General features: G+C 40.9%; 1 protein-coding gene across 2 annotated transcripts in view; it reads right to left on the bottom strand.

The window, feature by feature from the left end:
* The window catches only part of adarb2 (adenosine deaminase RNA specific B2 (inactive)), a 375,339-nt gene that overhangs the window by 19,102 nt on the left and 335,236 nt on the right, over positions 1 to 21,001 (bottom strand). For both annotated transcript variants that reach the window (XM_088322572.1, XM_088322573.1), the window contains 3 exons: positions 15,361 to 15,529; positions 7,781 to 7,932; positions 6,462 to 6,630 (listed from right to left, as the gene is read on the bottom strand). In XM_088322572.1, the coding sequence (XP_088178698.1) occupies positions 6,462 to 6,630; positions 7,781 to 7,932; positions 15,361 to 15,529 (490 nt within the window). The remainder of the gene's footprint in view (positions 1 to 6,461; positions 6,631 to 7,780; positions 7,933 to 15,360; positions 15,530 to 21,001) is intronic.

Below are 21,001 nucleotides of genomic sequence, written 5' to 3'. Positions count from 1 at the left end.
GCAACACGCTCGCAACTCAAGGAAACGGGTCTGTTAAAAAAATATACGGTGTTTGTAAAAATCACTGTAAACCGTGCTCATCTTCCTCCTTATAACTGACGTTATTAAAGTCGTCTTCCTTCAGTATGGGAAAGAGACTTTGTCATACAGACGTCGTCCCACGCTCCCTGATTCAATAACACGCTAGCAACACGCTTGCAAAGTAAAGTTTACATGCAGTAGCTCTGTTTCCTTCTTTATCTGACTGCTCGATTGCTTTTAGCTTGAAATCTACGTCGTGTGCCTTTCTTTTTGCAATTTGCATGATGAGGATATGTCTACGCTAATTTAACTTGTGCACGAGCTAAGAAGTTGCAGTCTTCCTCCGCGCATATATTCCAGCGGTCTAAATCTTATCTTTTGTACTCGAGCGCCGCAGTTACATAAATTGGCCGCATCACTGAATAAGCCGCAGGGTTGAAAGTTCGGGGAAAAAGTAGCGGCTTATAGTCCGGAATAAACGGTAATAACAATAATGTAAAATGATCTTGCGGGCCGGTTATGATCACACGGCGGGCCGGATGTGGCCCGCGGGCCGGGAGTTTGACAGAAGTGTTCTAATGTCATGCAAGAAAAAGCCGCCATCTGTCCGGGCGGCGGAGATTTAAAGAGAGAGGAGACCTCCGTTCAACCCCGCCCGCCCCTTCTTTCTCCGTAAAACGTCGCCATTAAAGCGATCATCTGCGTGAAACGACAAAGGGACGGGAAACATCCTGATTATATGAGAGGCGATTATATGAGAGGCGATTAAACGGAGCCGTGAGATCAAATATTAGCGCAGGGGCGTCGGAGGGAATCATCAACTTGGCCCGGGAGAACATAAACCCAACTTAATGCGCTCGCTTTTTCAAGTTAAACTTATGGCCAATGTTCCCTGTGATTTTCCTTACGGCTCTGAGCGTTCGCACAACTTCGGTGAGCAACGCTTGAAACAACAGTGAGCAACGGCAATCCCAAGTGTGGCGACTAAGTCGTTATCAAACATGTCCAAAACTTGACATCAAGTTATATTTTGTTGAGTTTCCGGCAATGCAAAATGATTTTTCACTTTTGAATGAATTGACTCATGGCCTACAAACGACATTTGTTTTTACAATTCTTTCACAAGATTTCCATTTTTTTTCCCTGGTGTCCTTTTTCGCATAATACTAACATTTTTCGGGGCTTATTTAGTCAGTTGAACGATACACAACTGTATTTAATCACATTTTTTTAGTGGAAGTACAATGTTGGCAACAAGATTCACTTAGTATAATTGGAAATTATTTGAATGCAACACAAACTTTTTCTTCTTTTTCCCTGTTTTTTTCTCCCTTTTAAAAAAAATCCTTTAAAAAAAAATCTCATTGTGTTTACTTTTTCTTGCTTTTTTGTTCTCTATTACCTTTTTTCCCTTTATTTGCTTCTTTTCTTTTTTTCTGATTTTGTTTCCCGCTTTTTCTTTTTCTCTCTTTTTGTTTCTATTTTTTCTCAGCTTTTCACTACTTTTTCATTTTGGTGTTTTTTTTCTTTTTGTTCTATTTCCCCCCTTCCTTAAAATCATTTTGTGCATTTTGTAAAGGGATTAAAGAAGCAAAAACAACCTGAAGAGCCGTTTAGGACCCGAAAGAGCCGGTTCCTCTTAGTGAGCCAAGCCGAAGAAGCCGGTTCTCGAAAAACTCTACTGACTTTACTCAACTTCGTTCTACTTCGACTCGACTTCAAAATACTGCATTTAGAACACAGCTTCAGGGGAACCCGTGTATTTTTACCTTCATGCACCGTAACTTTGACTTAATTCGCTTTTTAATTAGCAATTTCGAGCCCTGATTTAAGTGAGCTGGCTAGATTTTTCTCCAGAAAAGCTCTGGGTAGTGCGCAATTGCGCACACACGCAGCTTAGAGGGAACATTGCTTCTGGCTATTAGCTTCCTGCTCTTATTTCCCCATTCTCTCTCTCTCTCTCTCTCTCTCTCTCTCTCTCTCTCTCTCTGTCTCTCTCTCTCTTTTTCCGTCTCCTATCTTTTCTCCCTCTCTTACTTTCCCCATTCTCTCTCTCACTCACTCTTTTTCCGTCTCCTATCTTTTCTCCCTCTCTTACTTTCCCCATTCTCTCTCTCTTTTTCCGTCTTCTATCTTTTTTCCCTCTCTTACTTTCCCCATTCTCTCTCTCTCTCTCTCTCTCTCTCTCTCTCTCTCTCTCTCTCTCTCTCTCTGCGAGTACCATTGGTAAGTGGATTTTAACTTTTCGCGAGTGATTCTGGTCCCCATTACCCGTTAAAACTGTGGGATCTATGTATACTTCATACACAGTGAAAAAGCATTTTCCCCCTTTCCGATATCTGTATTTTTTGCATATCACTCACAAAGGTTTCAGATCATCAAGCAAATTTTATATCACAGAGAGACAACCCAAAGGACAAAATGAATGTCTCCCAAAACAAAAACAAAAAGAAGGTTCTGGAGTGGCCAAGTCAAAGACCGGCTTTAAATCCAATTGAGATGCTAGAAAACTCTCAAATATGGCAGATTTGAAACCATTTTGCAAAGAAGAGTGGGCCAAAATTTCTCCACAGCGCAGTTGATCTGATGAACATAGAAATTGCCCATGAGCGGTAAGCATTCCTCAGAACAATGAGGATTTGGAATATAAAGAACCTGATAGCAGTATTACCACCGACAGTTAAAAAGCTAACCAGTTTCGTTTTTCCATTTTTAAAAACTTCAAAAGCTGCGTTGGGTAAGTTTATCTGCCGTAGTGGACAGCGTGCGTTCCTTTTTTTCCTTCGCCTTCTTTTAGGTATGTGATTTTGACTTTCCCTTTTGTGTTTTCCACCGCGTACCATTCTTGAAGAATCCGGCCAAGAAGAGCCGCTTTGATTTGTGGGATGCTAATATATACATGTCGGTTGTATATAGGGCTGCAACAAAGAATCGATCAATTATATTAAAAGATTTGTGAAAGAACGGAATTCATTATCGATGTGATGTGTCGCGCGATGTATGGCGTGCCATTCTTGAAGAATCGGGAAAACTTTATTGAAATAATCTTGGAAGGGGGGTGACCTCATGTGCAATCCCTAATCAAGGTGTCTTCATTTCCTCATGCTGAGGTTTTGAATTTTTCCTTTCCCTCATGTAGGTTTCAGATCAGGAGCTGGTGTATTAATTGTATGTAGTCTGTTCCGCCCTTTAAAACTAATATTTTACGGCATGGTTTAAGGCCTAAGTGTGAAATGACAGTCCTCTTTTCTATTACCACGTTTGTGTGTGTGTGTGTCCTAGTGCCCTTCACACGACCTTGATAAAGCGACCCTGGGTGACTCTCTCATTTTGAAGATGAAAACAAGTGATTTACAGCAATATCGAGATCCAGTATTTGGCTCCGCTGTGGGAGAAGACGGACGGGAAAAAAATCCGGGTGTCCCTTTCACCCTCTGCCACTTCATTTTTTTTTAACAAAAAGTAATTGCTTTCACCCCTGGAGGTGACCCGGGTATATTTAATCACAGCATCTTCACCTCTCGCAGACTGAATCAAATTGTTCAAATGAATGGGAGGCTCAATGGGCTAGCTTCACACTATCACCACGCTAGCGCACTTTAACAATCACTTCGCCACAAAAAAAGGACGGGAATGGATCTCTTAAGTCAGGGGTGTCCGACTCATTTTTAGCTGCGAGAAGTAATCAAATCTCACAGGAGCTGGACTATCACTTTAAAGAGAAAGAGAAAGAAAGAGAGAGGGCGAGAATGGGCAAAGTAAGAGAGGGAGAAAAGATTAAAAGAGGAAGAGTGAGAGAAAGAGAAAGCACAACAGAGAAAGGAAAGGAGAAAACAGGAGAGTGAAAGAGAAAGAAAGAGAGAGGGCGAGAATGGGGACAGTAAGAGAGGGAGAAAAGGTTAAAAGAGGAAGAGTGAGAGAAAGAGAAAGCACAACAGAGAAAGGAAAGAAGAAAACAGGAGGGTGAAAAAGAAAAAGAGAAAAAAAGAGAGAGGGTGAGAATGGGGTAAGTAAGAGAGGGAGAAAAGATTAAAAGAGAAAGAGTGAGAGAAAGAGAAAGCACAATAGAGAAAGGAAAGGAGACAACAGGAGAGTGAAATAGAAAGAGAGAAAGAAAGAGAGAGGACGAGAATGGAGAGAGTAAGAGAGGGAGAAAAAATTAAAAGAGAAAGAGCGAGAGAAAGAGAAAGCACAACATAGAAAGGAATGGAGAAAACAGGAGAGAGAAAGAGAAAGAGAGAAATAAAGAGAGAGGGCAAGAATGGGAGAGTAAGAGAGGGAGAAAAGATTAAAAGAGAAAGAGTGAGAGAAAGAGAAAGCACAACAGAGAAAGGAAAGGAGAAAACAGGAGAGTGAAAGAGAAAGAGAGAAATAAAGAGAGAGGGTGAGAATGGGGAGAGTAAGAGAGGGAGAAAAGATTAAAAGAGAAAGAGCAAGAGAAAGAAAGCACAACATAGAAAGGAAAGGAGAAAACAGGAGAGTGAAAGAGAAAGAGAGAAAGAAAGAGAGGACGAGAATGGGGAGAGTAAGAGAGGGAGAAAAGATTAAAAGAGAAAGAGCGAGAGAAAGAGAAAGCACAACATAGAAAGGAATGGAGAAAACAGGAGAGAGAAAGAGAAAGAGAGAAATAAAGAGAGAGGGCGAGAATGGGGAGAGTAAGAGAGGGAGAAAAGATTAAAAGAGAAAGAGTGAGAGAAAGAGAAAGCACAACAGAGAAAGGAAAGGAGAAAACAGGAGAGTGAAAGAGAAAGAAAGAAATAAAGAGAGAGGGTGAGAATGGGGAGAGTAAGAGAGGGAGAAAAGATGAAAAGAGAAAGAGCGAGAGAAAGAAAGCACAACATAGAAAGGAAAGGAGAAAACAGGAGAGTGAAAGAGAAAGAGAGAAAGAAAGAGGGGACGAGAATGGGGAGAGTAAGAGAGGGAGAAAAGATTAAAAGAGAAAGAGTGAGAGAAAGAGAAAGCACAACAGAGAAAGGAAAGGAGAAAACAGGAGAGTGAAAGAGAAAGAGAGAATGAAAGAGAGGGCGAGAATGGGGAGAGTAAGAGAGGGAGAAAAGATTAAAAGAGAAAGAGTGAGAGAAAGAGAAAGCACAAAAGAGAAAGGAAAGGAGAAAACAGGAGATTGAAAGAGAAAGAGAGAATGAAAGAGAGAGGGCGAGAATGGGGAAAGTAAGAGAGGGAGAAGAAAAGATAGGAGACAGAATAAAAGAGAAAGAGTGAGAGAAAGAGAAAGCACAATAGAGAGAGAAACGGAGAAAAATGGAGAGTGAAAGAGAAAGAGAGAAAGAAAGAGGGCGAGAATGGGGAAAGAGAGGGAGAAAAGATAGGAGACAGAAAAAAGAGAAAGTGAAAGAAAGAGAAAGCACAATAGAGAGAGAAAAGGAGAAAACATGAGAGTGAAAGAGAAAGAGAGAAATAAAGAGAGAGGTTGAGAAAGGATAGGCGATGGAATAAAAGAGAAAGAGTGAGAGAAAGAGAAATCACAATCGAGAGGGAAAAGGAGAGAAAGGAGAGTGAAAGAGAAAAAAATAAATAGAGAGGGCGAGAATAGGGAAAGTAAGAGAGGGAGAAAAGATAGGAGAAAGAATAAAAGAGAAAATGTGAAAGAAAGAGAAAGCACAATCGAGAGGGATAAGGAGAGAAAGGGGAGTGAAAGATAAAGAGAAATAAAGAGAGAGGGTGAGAATGGGGAAAGTAAGAGAGTGAAAAAAAGATAAGAGACAGAAAAAAGAGAAAGAGTGAAAGAAAGAGAAAGCACAATAGAGAGGGAAAATTAGAAAAAAAGGAGAGAGAGGGCAAGAATGGGGAAAGTAAGAGAGGGAGAAAAAAAAATAGGAGACAGAATAAAAGAGAAATAGTAAGAGAAAGATAAAGCACAATAGAGAGAGAAAAGGAGAAAAAGGAGAGTGAAAGAAAAAACGAAATAAAGAGAGAGGGCGAGAATGGGGAAAGTAAGAGAGGGAGATAGGAGACAGAAAAAAAGAGAAAGAGAAAGAAAAAGCACAATAGAGAGAGAAGGAGAAAAAAGGAGAGTGAAGGAGAAAGAGAAAGCACAATAGAGAGAGAAGTAGAAAAAAAGAGAGTGAAGGAGGAAGAGAGAAATAAAGAGAGAGAGAGAGAGACTAATTGAAAGTGAGCGAGCGAGCGAGCAAGGGAGAGAGAGAGAGAGAGTGAAAGAAAGACAGAGAGAAAGAGAGACTAATTGAAAGTGAGAGAGAGAGAGAGAGAGAAAGAAAGAGAGAGAGATGCATCGTTTATGGGGCACGATGAAAGGAGCGGTATACAACTCTAAACAGCAAGATGCAGAATGATGCAGAGCAGGTGTCAGGTCACGATCCAGTTTGAAAGACGTTACGACATGAATTTGCCCATCAACAGTCAAAAGATGCGTGAATCTTGATCCTTTTACACATAATTCTCAGTATTTCAGTTTTACCGACCTGGTTATTTTGTCAGTGCAAGACATGGTGATGAGCTGCTCTCCCTGCAAAACTCCGTCCCAGGTCTGGACGGGCCCCCGGCACCTCACGGGGACCGTCCCCTCGCCCGACTCGATTTTGCTTCGAAGGTGGCAGCGATGTTTCCTCATCAGGTGTCTGCTGCTGGGCACTGCCGAGACAAAATGGAACTGGAACTGTAGTGTATCAAAGAGAGCATCACATTTATTTTGATATAACTGGTCACGGGATGATTGGGTAACTCGGGAGTCGGCGCTATTCCCGAATGTTTACAAATGACGCACCCCACCTTTCGCCAGATCGCGAATAATTTGCAGAACAAAATGAAGTCCTGAGTAAAACTCTTCGGAATCAAAGAGGTATTTTGAAGTCAATGTCGAACGAAGTTGAGTAAAGTTAGTAGAGTTTTTCGAGAACCGGCTTCTTCGGCTCGGCTCACGAAAGAGAGCCGGCTCTTTCGGGTCCCAAATGGCTCTTCGGGTTGTTTTTGCTTCTTTAATCCCTACACGACCAAATATGATGTAAAATTGTGCACAAAATTATTTAAAGGAAGGGGGGGATAGAACAAAAAAGAAAAAAATACCAAAATGAAAAAGTTGTGAAAAGCTGAGAAAAAGGAAACAAAGGGAAGAGAAAAAGAAGGAAAAAAATCAGAAAAAAGCCAGAAAGAAAGAAATGTAGGAAAAAAGTAAATAGAGAACAAAAAGAAAAAAAGTAACAGATAGGAAAAAATAAACACAATGAGATTTTTTTTAAAGGATTTAGAAAAAATAGAGAAAAACAGGGAAAAGATGAAACATTCAAATAATTTCCAATGATACCAAGTCAATTGTGTCGCCAACATTGTACTTCCACTCAAAAATGTGATTAAATACAGTTCTGTATCGTGCAACCGACTAAATAAGCCCCCAAAAATGTTAATATTATGCGACAAAATGTATCAGGAAAAAAAATAATTTGATATCTTGTGAACCCGGAACAAAGTAACAAACGTAAAGGAGTCACAAAATCAATAGAAACACTGACGCAAGGAACAAAGTAACAAACAAGTCGGCACCAAACTACTTAAAAAATGTCCAAACCAGGAGCAAAAAAACCAAACCTGGCATGGCAGTAAAATGCCAGGAATAAAGTAGCAAACCAAACAAAAAAAACAAGTGAGCGCAAAAAAACTAAAAAAAATGGATATCTTCTTTCTATCTTACTCTCTAATTTGCAGATTTTCAGTTTTTACGGGCACAAAAACAGAAAGAATTCTGTACAATATTTTTCCTCAATTTCCCGAAGTGGGGCAGACTTACGTTCCGTGGTGATTTCGTAGGGCGAGTTGAGTCTCCCGTCCCCGCACGGAGAGGTGCTGACGTACATGTGGAAATGGACGCTGTCTCGTAATCGGTAGCTTCGTTCTTTGTGCCGCACGAAAATGGACTGTTCCCAATCTTCTGGCCTTTTACTTTGGTAGGGAAGACGGAAAACACAAAGGAGGACAATAACAATATCAAAAGTCGGCATTTTTTTACCGTGTTACTGCTTATACAATGAGCATTGGTATTTCCATTCCCGGGAATGGTTTTAGAAGTGTTTTGAGTTCCAAGCATGGTCATGAAGCAACCCCAATTGATATTCTAAGGCAGGGGGTGTCAAACTCAATTGCACAGAGGGGCCAAAACTCTTTCAAACTGGATCGTGACCGGACACCTGCTCTGCATTCTTCTGCATCTTGCTAAGAAGAGTTGTGTCCTGCTCCTTTCGTCATACCCCAAAACGATGCATCTCTCTCTCTCTCTCTCTCTCTCTCTCTCTCTCTCTCTCTCTCTCTCTCTCTCTCTCTCTCTCTCTCTCTCTCTCTCTCTCTCTCTCTCTCTGTACGTTGGTAACTCCCTTTAATGACAACCCGCCACGCCCCCCAAAAAACATGGACTAATGTAAAATACTTGTTACCTCTAAAATCAGACTGTTTTGTATTTATTCTCTCTCCCCCCTGTACCCTGTTTTTTTCGTCTCTTTCTTTTCTCTCTTTCACTCTCCTTTTTTTCTCCTTTTCTCTCCCTTACTCTTTCTCTTTTCCCCCTCCTATCTTTTCTCCCTCTCTTACTTTCCCCATTCTCGCACTCTCTCTCTTTATTTCTCTCTTTCTCTTTCACTCTCTTTTTTTTCCTTTTCTCCCTCTATTGTGCTTTCTCTTTCTCTCAATCTTTCTCTTTTTTTCTGTCTCCTATCTTTTCTCCCTCTCTTACTTTCCACACTCTCTCTCTCACGCACTCTCTCGCTGTCTATGTAAGTTGGTAACTCCCTTTAATGACAACCCGCCACGCCCCCCAAAAAACACGGACTAATGTAAAATACTTGTTACCTCTAAAATCAGACTGTTTTGTATTTATTCTCTCTCTCCCCCCCTGTACCCTGTTTTTTTTCGTCTCTTTCTTTTCTCTCGTTCTCTTTCACTCTCCTTTTTTTCTCCTTTTCTCTCTCTATGTGCTTTCTCTTACTCTTTTTTCCCCTCTCCTATCTTTTCTCCCTCTCTTACTTTCCCCATTCTCGCACTCTCTCTCTTTATTTCTCTCTTTCTCTTTCACTCTCTTTTTTTTTCCTTTTCTCCCTCTATTGTGCTTTCTCTTTCTCTCAATCTTTCTCTTTTTTTCTGTCTCCTATCTTGTCTCCCTCTCTTACTTTCCACACTCTCTCTCTCACGCACTCTCTCTCTCTCTCTGTAAGTTGGTAACTCCCTTTAATGACAACCCGCCACACCCCCCAAAAAACATGGACTAATGTAAAATACTTGTTACCTCTAAAATCAGACTGTTTTGTATTTATTCTCTCTCTCCCTCCTGTCCCCTGTTTTTTTCGTCTCTTTCTTTTCTCTCTTTCTCTTTCACTCTCCTTTTTTTCTCCTTTTCTCTCTCCATGTGCTTTCTCTTACTCTTTCTCTTTTTTCCCCTCTCCTATCTTTTCTCCCTCTCTTACTTTCCCCATTCTCGCAATCTCTCTCTTTATTTCTCTCCTTCTCTTTCACTTTCTTTTTTTTCTTTTCTCCCTCTATTGTGCTTTCTCTTTCTCTCAATCTTTCTCTTTTTTTCTGTCTCCTATCTTTTCTCCCTCTCTTACTTTCCCCACTCTCTCTCTCTCTCTCTCTCTCTCTCTCTCTCTCTCACGCATTCTCTTGCTGTCTCTAAAAAACATGGACTAATGTAAAATACTTGTTACCTCTAAAATCAGACTGTTTTATATTTATTCTCTCTCTCCCCGCTGTCCCGTTTTTTTCATCTCTTTTGTCTCTCGTTCTCTTTCACTCTCCTTTTTCTCTCTATTGTGCTTTCTCTTTCTCTCACTCTTTCCCTTTTTTTCTGTCTCTTATCCAATGATGTCATCTCGAAGCAACGGGATCTCGTTGGCCGAGATCGGCGCGAGACCAAAACAACAATGGCGGATCTGCCTGACGAAAAGTTTGGAGTGCGGTAAATCCTTGTTAAAAAAAAAGTAATCGAGTAATAATGACAATTTTGTGTCCAAAAAGTTGTGTCCCCAGCAAAAATGATGCGTCTAGGACGCGGGAAAACCAGAACACTGCCAGTGTCTTCCATCAAGACACCTATTTGCAGCTGGTTTTATCACAAGAAGGCGGGTTTAAACAGAAAAAGAGCCCATCTTTAAATAACCTCTCATCTGTTTGCGGTGTCCTTTGGGTAAATATGTCAGTTGTGGCATTTTGCTGGGTCATTTCATTATGAATTATCTTCTCCATTATCCTTCTTGCTTCTTGCATTAGGCCAAGACGGAAACGTCTGGCTGCGTATGCAAATATGACATTCTGATATCTGGGCTCTAATCTGATGAATCAGCCTCACCGGGAAGGGGGTTGGGGATCGTTTATGCTTACGGGAGCAGGTGTCCAAAAACATCGGGCCCCTCGGATGGACAAGGCACGGGTGTATGGGTACACTAGCTGTTTTTTTACTAGTCTTAAATACTGGAGCATATTAGAGCCGTATTTTCTTCAGATTGTGCAGCGCGCCCTGTCGTCCGGTGTACTTTGTGTCTCGTGTGATGAGGTGAACAGTTTGGTGGTCTAAGGGTTGGGCGCCCGCCCTGAGACTGGGAGGTCACAGGTTTGAGTCTTGATAAATTCAAGACTTTTTGGGTTGAAAATCTGATGTTTTTGTGAGATTGTTCACATTTCCAACTAAATAGGAATCGAATGCATCATCTGTGAGTATTAAGCGTCTCTTGTTTGTGTGAAGGAGGACGCGAGACGTCAAACGCAATGCATAGTTCGCGGAAGTAGTCATGGATGCTAACGCCGTAGCGCATCTAGCAATCTGAAAGTTATTGTGCTACCAAAAAAAGAAGAGGGTTGTCCCCCCAAATATTTATTAAATCGAATCCTATGCATCTTCTGTGAGTCTTAAGCGTCTCTTGTTTGTGTGGAAGAGGACGCAAGACGTCAAACATAATGCGTAGTTCGCGGAAGTAGTCATGGATGCTAATGCCGTAGCGTATCTTGCAATTTGCAATTTACTATCGAAGAAAGAAGAGGATTTTCCCCCCAAATATTTATTAAATCGAATCCTATGCATCTTCTGTGACTCTTAAGCGTGACATCACATACAATGCATGGTTTGCGGAAGCACTCATGGATGCTAACACAGTAGCGTATCTAGAAATTTGAAAGTTATTGTGCTACAGAAGAAAGGAGAGTTGTCCCCCCAAATATTTAGTAAATGGTGAGATTGTTCACATTTCGAAACAAATGCGAATCCTATGTGTCTTCTGTGACTCTCAAGCGTCTCTTGTTTGCGTGGAAGAGGACGCGAGACGTCAAATATAATGCATAGTTCGCGGATGTAGTCATGGATGCTAACGCCGTAGTGTATCTTGCAATTTGAAAGTTATTGTGCTACCGAAGAAGGAAGAGAGTTTTGCCCCAAATATTTATTAAATCCAATCCTATGCGTCTTCGGTGACTCTTAAGCGTGAGATGACATGCAATGCATAGTTTGCGGAAGCACTCATGGATGCTAACGCCGTAGCGTATCTAGCAATTTGAAAGTTATTGTGCTACCGAAGAAGGAAGAGAGTTGTGCCCCCAAATATTTATTAAATCGATTCCTATGCATCTTCTGTGACTCTTAAGCGTCTCTTGTTTGCGTGGAAGAGGACGCGAGACGTCAAACACAATGTATAGTTTGCGGAAGTAGTCATGGATGCTAACGCCGTAGTGTATCATGCAATTTGAAAGTTATTGTGCTACGGAAGAAGGAAGAGAGTTGTGCCCCCAAATATTTATTAAATTGAATCCTATGCGTCTTCGGTGACTGTTAAGCGTGAGATGACTTGCAATGCATAGTTTGCGGAAGCACTCATGGATGCTAACGCCGTAGCGCATCTAGCAAAATTATTGTACTATCGAAGAAAGAAGAGGATTTTCCCCCCAAATATTTATTAAATCGAATCCCATGCGTCTTCGGTGACTCTTAAGCGTGACATCACATGCATTGTATAGTTTGCGGAAGTAGTCATGGATGCTAACGCTGTAGCATATCTAGCAATGAAAGTTATTGTGCTACCGAAGAAGGAAGAGAGTTGTGCCCCCAAATATTTATTAAATCGAATCCCAAACTTCTTCGGTAACTCTTAAGCGTGACATCACATGCAAGACATCTATCTATCTTGACATCTATCTATCTAGACATCTATCTATCTATCTAAATACTACATGCTGTCCCTTTAAACATTTTCATGGCCCTTTTTGGGGTTGCCTGTAGGAGTTAACATGTGCAAACTGAAACCAGCTGATGCTGGCAGTGAGCGCGATGGCGGTCTCTAGTGGTAGCCTCTGGGACTGCTCGTGAACTGGATTTTTTTTGCAACTAAAAGTCGTTTATCCGAATTCCGGTGTGCTTATATAAAGACGTATCAGGACTTGGCACGCGGAAGTGTGTTTATCAAGGAGCTAACGAAAATAGCATCATTCTTAGCACGGCAGTGGGAGGTTACGCCCAACAAGCTTGTTAATGCTGTTAAGCATTAAATGAGATAAGTGAGAATTGCCTCAGGCACGACGGCGGAGGGAGAGTTGCTTGGACCGGCGTGCCGTGTTCAAATCACAACGCGAGTTAAATCAGAAATATGTCGAGGAGTTCTCTTAGATTTGAATTTATTTTTTAAAAAACAAAACAAAAAAAAAACAGTGTCTGTCTTTTTCCTAAATGTGTTGTTTGGGACTGTGTGTTAATCGCATTAGTTTGTTGGATCCTATTTGTATAAACACAGAGTTTTTGTTGAAAATGACTTTGAAATACGTTTATTCTTTATAAAGAGTGAAGTGCAATTGCACCTCCACTACACTAGGGAGCAGTGGCGCTTTCATTGGCAGTGTTTTGTGGACATTGAACATCCACGTCGTGCATAAAGCACAGAGCAGGGGTTTTCAACCTGGTGCTAGTGGGCACCAGGTTGCCCCCTAATAACAGCTGGGATGGCCCGGACTTATTGTGAAAATAGCTCAGTAGTGGATTGTGGTATTTGAGTGAAACTGTTTTTTTTATTTCTCTCTTTTCACTCGTTTTCACGCTTTCTATCTCTCTTTCTACCGCTCTCTCGCTCTTCTCTCTCTCTCCCCATTTTATTTTTCTCTTTCGTTTCTCACTTTCTTTCTCTTGCTTCTCCTCTCTCTTATTTTACACACTCTCACTTTTTATGTCACTTTCACTCTTCTCATTTTCTTTTCTTTTCTCTTTTTTTTTTTTATCTCATTTTCTTTTCTTTCTTTCTCTACATTCTCTCAGTTTTTTCATGATGTTTTTCTCCCTTTTCTCTCTCCTTTCTCTATTTGTCTTTTCTCTCTCTTTTGTCTCTTTCTCTCTATTTTCTCTTTTTTCTCCTTTCTCTCTTTCACCGATCTCTCTAATTTCTCTCACTGTTCCCTCTATTTTCTCTCTTTCACTTTTTTCTCTATTTTCTTTGTTTTTTCTCTTTCTTTCTCTTGTCTATTTCTTTGTCTCTCTCTTTTCTTCATCTTATCTATTTTTCTTCATCTTATCTATCTATTTCCTTCCTTCCTTCCTTCCTACCTGAAATAGTAATAACATAATAATAGCATGATAAGTTATTGTAGAAATGTATAGCCAACTGGGTCATTGTTTGTACATGTTTGTTATTTTATTCCTCGCATCTGCTTTTCTATTTTGGGCTTTGTTTCTGGTTTCGATAGTGTCAGGTTTGATTCTGTTTGTTCTGTGACCCCTTCATGTTTGTTACTTTGTTCTCAGTTTTGTCATGAAAGACCTTCCTCATTTTTCTTTCTCTATTTCTCTTTTCTCTCTATTTTGCCGATTTCTCTTTTCTCCTTTCTCTCTATTTTCTCTCACTTTTCTCTCGATTTTCTCCCTTGTTTTTTCTCTTTCTTTCCCTTGTCCATTTCTTTGTCACTTTTCTTCATCGTATCTATCTATTTTCCTTCATCTTATCTATTTTCCTCCCTTCCTTCCTTCCTTCCTTCCTTCCTCCCTTAAATAGTAATAACATAATAATAGCATGATAAGTTATTTTAGAAATGCATAGCCAACTGGGTCGTTGTTTTTACATGTTTGTTAGTAGTCGAGTGGCCACTTGTTTGTTACTTTATTCCTTGCATCTGCTTTTCTATTTTGGTCTTTGTTTCTGGTTTTGATAGTGTCAGGTTTGATTCTGTTTGTTCTGTGACCCCTTCATGTTTGTTACTTTGTTCTCAGTTTTGTCATGAAAGACCTTCCTTATTTTTCTTTCTCTATTTCTTTTTTCTCTGTATTTTGCCGATTTATATTTTCTCCTTTCTCTCTATTTTCTCTCTGGATTTTCTCCCTTTGTTTTTTCTCTTTCTTTCTCTTGTCTATTTCTCTGTCTCTTTCCCTCTCTTTTCTTCATCGCATTTAGTTTCTTTCATCTTATCTATCTATGTTCCTTCATCTTATCCACAGGTGTCAAACAGGCGGCCCGCGGGCCAGATCAGGCCCGCTAAGGGATTGAATCCGGCCCGTGAGACTCAGAGAAGCGCAAGAGAAAAACAAGCTGCAGGTTGAAATATGTCAACTTGATGTTGCCAAAGCCAGGTGCCTCGAACAAAGACACTGTACTTGTATTTCTCTCTCTCTGTCTCTGTCTCTCTCTCTCTTTCTCTCTCTCTCTCTTCCACCCCTTTTCTCCCACTCTGTCTCTTTCACTCTCTGTGTCCTGTCTTTTTCTCTTCCTTTGTTGCTCTTTGTCTCTTTCTCTCTCTGTGTCTTTTAACCTCTTTTGCTCTAACTTCCTTTTTTCCTTTTCTCTTTCTCTCTTCCTACCCTTCGCGCTTTCTTTTCTCTTTTCTCTCCTCCTGTCTTTCTATTTCTCTTTGGATTTCTTTCTTCCTCTCCCTTTCTTTTCCCCCTCTCCCACGACTTTTTATCTTTTGTTTCTCACGCTCTCTCCCTCTTTTTCTTTCTTTGTCCCGCCCTCTCTCCTTTTCCTTTCCTCTTTCTCTTATTTCTTTCTCTCTTTTTTCCTTTCTCTCTTACGAGTCCGGCCCCCGACAGAATGTTTGTTCTATGGTGTGGCCCCCGAGTTCAAATGAGTTTGACACCCCTGGTCTTATCCATCTATTATATATATATCATTATATATCTTGATTTAAACATAAGCGATCAATTACTTAATCGCGACACAATTTTCAATTGTTTTATGCTTTATTACGTTTAATCTTTGTGATTTACCCATTACATCTTTTTAGCTGTTTGTGTACATGTTTTATGGATATTTTCAGGATTGATGGCTAGATTTCTCATACTGCGGTTTCACTGTAGCAGAATATTCGAAATAACGTGCTGCTACGCCTTAAAAACAACAAATTAAAAGCCATTCCGTTTCCTACCTGGCGAAGAGCTCCAGTTGAGAATAGAGGAATCGTAGCAAAGCTCTGCGAACCGTCACTTCAGCGTGACAGTCATTCACCACTTGGCCTTGGTCGCTCAGATTCTCCCCGTTGATACACTTAGTCCCGGTAGACAGCGCCACCACCTGGGCGTAGTTGATATCCAAACCTGTCCAACAAAATTGAAGAAGTAAAATAAAATGAAAAAAATAGAAAAAGTGTGACTTGCATGAGAGTATTTTTCAAAAATGGTGTCACTGTTACCATGGCGCCCAATTGGCCCCGCCCACGTGGCGCCAGCTACGGCTCGTTGACAGATTGGCTTCCCTTCTACTTACTCAATGCTTTCACTCACCCTTTGTCAGTCCGTCAACAAACCTCTGCCCCGCAAGACGTGGGTTTTGACTCTGTCCGGTTCCCTGCCTGTGTTTCCTGTCCAGTATTGCTAACGTCTAGTTTGTCCTGTTTAATATCGATCTCCAGTTTCGTTCCCGTCTAGTTTGTCCTTTTTGAAATGAAATGGTATGATCTGAATTTCTATAGCGCTTTTCAAGTCAATGACTTCCCAAAGCGCTTTACAATGTGCTTCACATTTCCCAATAGCGGCCGTGCAGTCATGTAAGGCGCTAACCTGCTTATTGGGAGTATTAGGGGTTCAGTGTCTTACCCAAGGACACTTCGACATGTAACACGGAGGAGCCGGGATTCAAACTGCGATCTCTTGATCCCAAGACGAGCGCTCTACCTCCTGAGCTACTGCCAGAAGTGAGAACTTGTCTATCCTGCGGTGTTGGGGAGTTATAGTTACTCACTACTTCTTCCAAAAAGTAACTGAGTAACTGAATTATTCTATCGCAAAAGTAACTATTCACCGGGAAAAGTAACTATGTCAAAGTAACTATGTCAAAGTAACTACCGTAAAATCCACACTATAGAGCGCACCTGATTATAAGCCGCACCCACCAAATTTTAGGAGGATAACTGCTTTTGTACTTACACAAGCCGCACCTGTTTATAAGCCGCATGCGCCCACATTAAAACATGTAACACAATCACACCATTAACCCTAACCCTACTTTGAGTCCCGCGATTTTAACTGAGGGGGGATTTTGTAAGGTTTATTGTTCTATATTCTTTGGCAATTATCCATTACCCGTTATCGGTCAAATCATAATACGCTTCAAGGCCAAGGGGCCGAGACACTTGCTCTCAGCCAAGAGGCTGAGTCAAGGTCCTAGTACAAAGTTAAAAAAACAGGTTAGGGTTACCGGTAGTTGAGATTTGATGCAGACCTGCACAGTCCGGGTCCCGTTAAAAGTAATCCAAGGAAAAAAAGTATATATTTTCAAAGGTAAGGGTGGGAAAAATATATATCCATCTTTGTCTCCCGTGTCCACAAACACTCACCTTTACCGGTCCCCACTTCCCATCATCCCCCGCGTCTTTTACGCCCCTTCTTTTAAATTGGTCAGTGCAAGACTTATCAGAATAAGTGTACAAAATAAATACAAAGAAATACATGACAAAAATATACAGTTGCAAATACATATTATACATGGTTACACATATTTACAAAGAAAGACGGTACACCGAGAGAGTTTTCAAAGCTTTAATAATAATAATATCACTTTCATCCCAAATTGTGCCTGTGACAGGTAGCAACATGCTAGCAACACGCTCGCAACACAGTAAACGGGTCTGTTAAAAAAACATACCGTACTTGTAAAAATCACGGTAAACCGTCCTCATCTTCCTCCTTAGAACTGAAGCCATCAAAGTTGTCCTCCTTTAGTATGGATAGGAGACTTTGTCATATTGACGACGTTCCACGCTCCCTTAATCAAAAACACGCTAGCAACACGCTCGCAAGGTAAAGTTTGTGTGCAATAGCTCTGATTCCTTCTTTATCGGATTGCACTAAATAAGCCGCAGGGTTGAAAGTTTGGGAAAAAAGTAGCGGGTTATAGTCCGGAATTTACGGTATGTCTTCCGAGCAGTATTTGAGTCAGTTGAACAGAGAAGAACATACATGAAGTTGTGTTTTAGGATCTTGTAGTATTTTTTGAACCTCAGCAGCAACAGATCTATTCTACACTTGAAGTGGAACAAAAATAAACAATATCATCGAATAACAATCAGCAGTAAACAATATAACATCCATGAGTGCTTCCGCAAACTATGTATTGCGTGTGATGTCACGCTTAAGAGGCACCGAAGATGCATAGGATTTGATCAATTCAATCAGACTCTCACAAGCTGAGACAACTGGTCAAGTAGACATAGCCTATAGAATTTAAATTGAGTTTTAGTCTATAGAATCATTCACAATATCGAGTCAGACAACTGCTCAAGTAGACATATGCTACTGTACTTCAAGTATTTCATGCGACAAACGTAAACAGTTCAATGTAATGTAAATGCATTTAAAAGGGCGTTCAACAACGCAGTGTAAAACAAAACTCTCACAACCTGAGACAACTGGTCAAGTAGAAATCTGCAATTGCATAATTTTGTTCACAATAAAAGTCGACAGTCAAACAATACGAAGTGACTATCCAATCCCTCTCTCTACCACATCTCTATCGGTTAATTGTAAAACCATATAAATTGAGTTTCACTCTATTGAATAAATAACAATCTCTAGTCAGACAACTGCTCAAGTAGACATATGCTACTGTACTTCAAGTATTTCCATGCGACAAATGTAAACAGCTCAACAATATAAAGTGAGTTTAACATTCCAGTGTAAAATAAATAAATAAAACTACTACAACCTGAGACAAGTGGTCAAGTAGAAATCAGCAACTGCACTCCATAATATTTTGTTCACAATAACAATAAAAGTCGACAGTCAAACTATAAAAAGTGACTATCCAATCCCTCTCTCTACCTCTCTCACTCCATCTGTATACTCCCCCTCTCACTATCCCTTTATCCCGCAGTTTTGGAACAATCCGTGTTTAAAACCGCAGGAACCACTGTATCCTTCACTCATTTCCTCCAAATGAGAGGTTGAGTAATTCAAGTTAAGTCATGTTTTTTTGTGACGCCCTTAATCACAAAGAGTCTCAAAGAGCTGCACGATTATCCCTCCTGCCTTATGGCCGGCCAAAATCCGACTGCCCTTGCAAGGTGAGCCTCCTGAGAAGGGCGGACCCCCTGTGGTGGAGTAGTCACGGCAACCTTTGATCCGCAAATGAAGCCATAGCCCGCCCTTCCCAACCTATTGTGAATTTAACCCATAGATGCATAGGTGTGGTCAAAAATAACCCAATAGGTTGTTTTTTTTTTCAAAATTTCATAAATTGTGAGTGGTATTATTGTCATATCCCAGGTATTTGTCATAGAACATGTTTATGACATACCTTTTGTATTTTTATTTCTATCCTCTAAATATTTTCAAACCCATACATGGAAAAGTGTATGTAAAGGTAGGTCAATATGTCCTGAGTTCTACTAAACCACAGGTGTCAAACAGGCGGCCCGCGGGCCATATCAGGCCCGCCAATGGTTTAAATCCGGCCCGCAAGACAACAGTGAGAGAAGCGCAAGAAGAAAATGAGCTGTGGTTTTAAATATTTCCACCGGATGTCACCAAAGCCAGTTAATACTTGCAAAACAATTGTGGTAGTATTTCTCCATTTCTCTCTGACTCAATTCTTTTTTATTTATTTCTCCCTCTTTTTCTTTCTCCTGTTCACTCTCTTTTCTCTTTTCTCTCTTTCTCTCTCACTCTTTCTTTTTCTCTGTCTTGCTCTCTTTCTATTTCTCCCTCTAATTTACACTTTAATTTTCTTTCTTTCTATTTTTATCTTTCTTTCTCACCCTCTTTCTTTCCCTTTTTCGACCCCCCCCTCTCTCTCTCTCTCTCTCTCTCTCACCTCACAGTTTTTTTTCTCCCACTGACTCTTTTTCTTTCTGTCGTTTCACTTCTTTTTATCTTTCTCTTTTTTTCACTTTCTTTTTCTCTCTATATTCATTTCCCCCTTCTTCTCCATTCATATCTCTATTCCGCTCGCTCATTTTCTCTCACTGTTACTCCGTCTCTTTTGGTCTCCCTATCTGTTTATCGCTCTCTCTTTCCCTCCCTCTCTTTCTGTCTTTTTCTCCCTCTCTCTTTCTCCTAAACTCACTAGTCCGGCCCCCGTGAGATTTTTTTATCGCATTTGTGGCCCCCAGCTAAAACCAGTTTGACACCCCTGTACTAAACAAAGTCTGACGCCGTTTTTAACTGCCCCGTTAAATAACCCAACACTGCTATCCTGCAGCTTGTCGTCCTGGCGTCATCATCCATCAACCCGGTGGCATTCCTCCTCTGCCGGATCACGGTCTCGGCAGCTCCGTCAACAGTCTCGTGTGATTAATCATCATTTATTTCAACTGCAGGGGTCGCCCTCCCGGGTTATCCTGCTGGCCCCTGTCGGCCCACCCGCCTGCCCTGCGTACCCGCTTCATTACATCACTTCTTGGCAACTGACTTCATTATTCTCTGTCAGAACCGCCCCCACTGCCTCCTCAACTACCTCCATGTTGTGTCAAAATATATTCACTTACATATATACCGTATTTTCCGCACTATAAGGCGCACCTAAAAGTCTTGATTTTTTTCAAAAGCTGACCATGCGCCTTATAATACAGTGCGCCTTATATATGGCTCAATATTAAATCGCAAGGTCTGGCAACTTACGCAACAGCCGCCGACTCGATTTCCCCCCGAACGTGGAGTAGTCCGCGGTGTATGCTGGGATTTATATACCGGCGTTTCATTGGCTAACCATCGTTTGAATCGATCGCGATTGGCTAAAGTTATTCGGAGCCTCGGATAGGCTAGAGGGCCGAAACAAACCCTGCAATTGGCCGAAAAAGATGTGTCAATTATCCGTTAAATCGATCGCTATTGGCTGAAGTTATTCGGAGCCTCGGATTGGCTAGAGGGCCAAAACAAACCCTGCAATTTACAGAAAAAGATGACCGAATAGCAAGCTTGCTAAACTACGCCATAAAGAAACATGTTTCATTAGTCTGTATTTGTAAATATTTTACTCTCCTGGATTTACTACACTCACGGTTGTAAGAAGACCATGGTTACGTATCATTATTGAAGGTGATGGCTGCAAGAGAACTTAGGTGAGCTATGGGGCTTTACATTTTCCCGGTATCTTGTTTTAGAACGATCTTGATGTTGCTGTGATGAGTTGAGTGAATTCAACTCAATTCCAAGTGTTTATTGTCATATGCACAGTAAAGTTGCGAGCAAAAAAGAAAATGGAAACTAAGGAATGGTTGGCATTTCTTGAAACGATGCATTTGAGTGACATCGTACGGACACTGCATCCGCACGTGTCTACGACACGTATTTGCATCTTTGCAAGCTTTGGGAATGTTAAGGGGGTAAGAAGTTGGACTGAATCATCTGACTGTTTTGTCGACGTTCCCATTGTAGCGCCTTATAATCCGGTGCGCCTTATCTATGGAAGATATAGGACCAAAAACTATTTTTTTGGGGGTGCGCCCTATAACCCGGTGCGCCCTATAGTGCGGAAAATACGGTATATATCGATGCCTGAGCTCAAGACGTAGCCCCTGCGTGTTTTATTTATCCTCTCCGTTGATACGGAAGTGTTTCCAATACCATAGGTAG

This window comes from Urocampus carinirostris, chromosome 18 (genome assembly GCF_059441175.1).
Source record: "Urocampus carinirostris isolate Australia breed hairy pipefish chromosome 18, RoL_Ucar_1.0, whole genome shotgun sequence".
Lineage (NCBI taxonomy): Eukaryota > Metazoa > Chordata > Actinopteri > Syngnathiformes > Syngnathidae > Urocampus > Urocampus carinirostris.
Note: the sequence above shows the minus strand (reverse complement) of the source record. Positions and strands in the feature narration are given on the sequence as shown.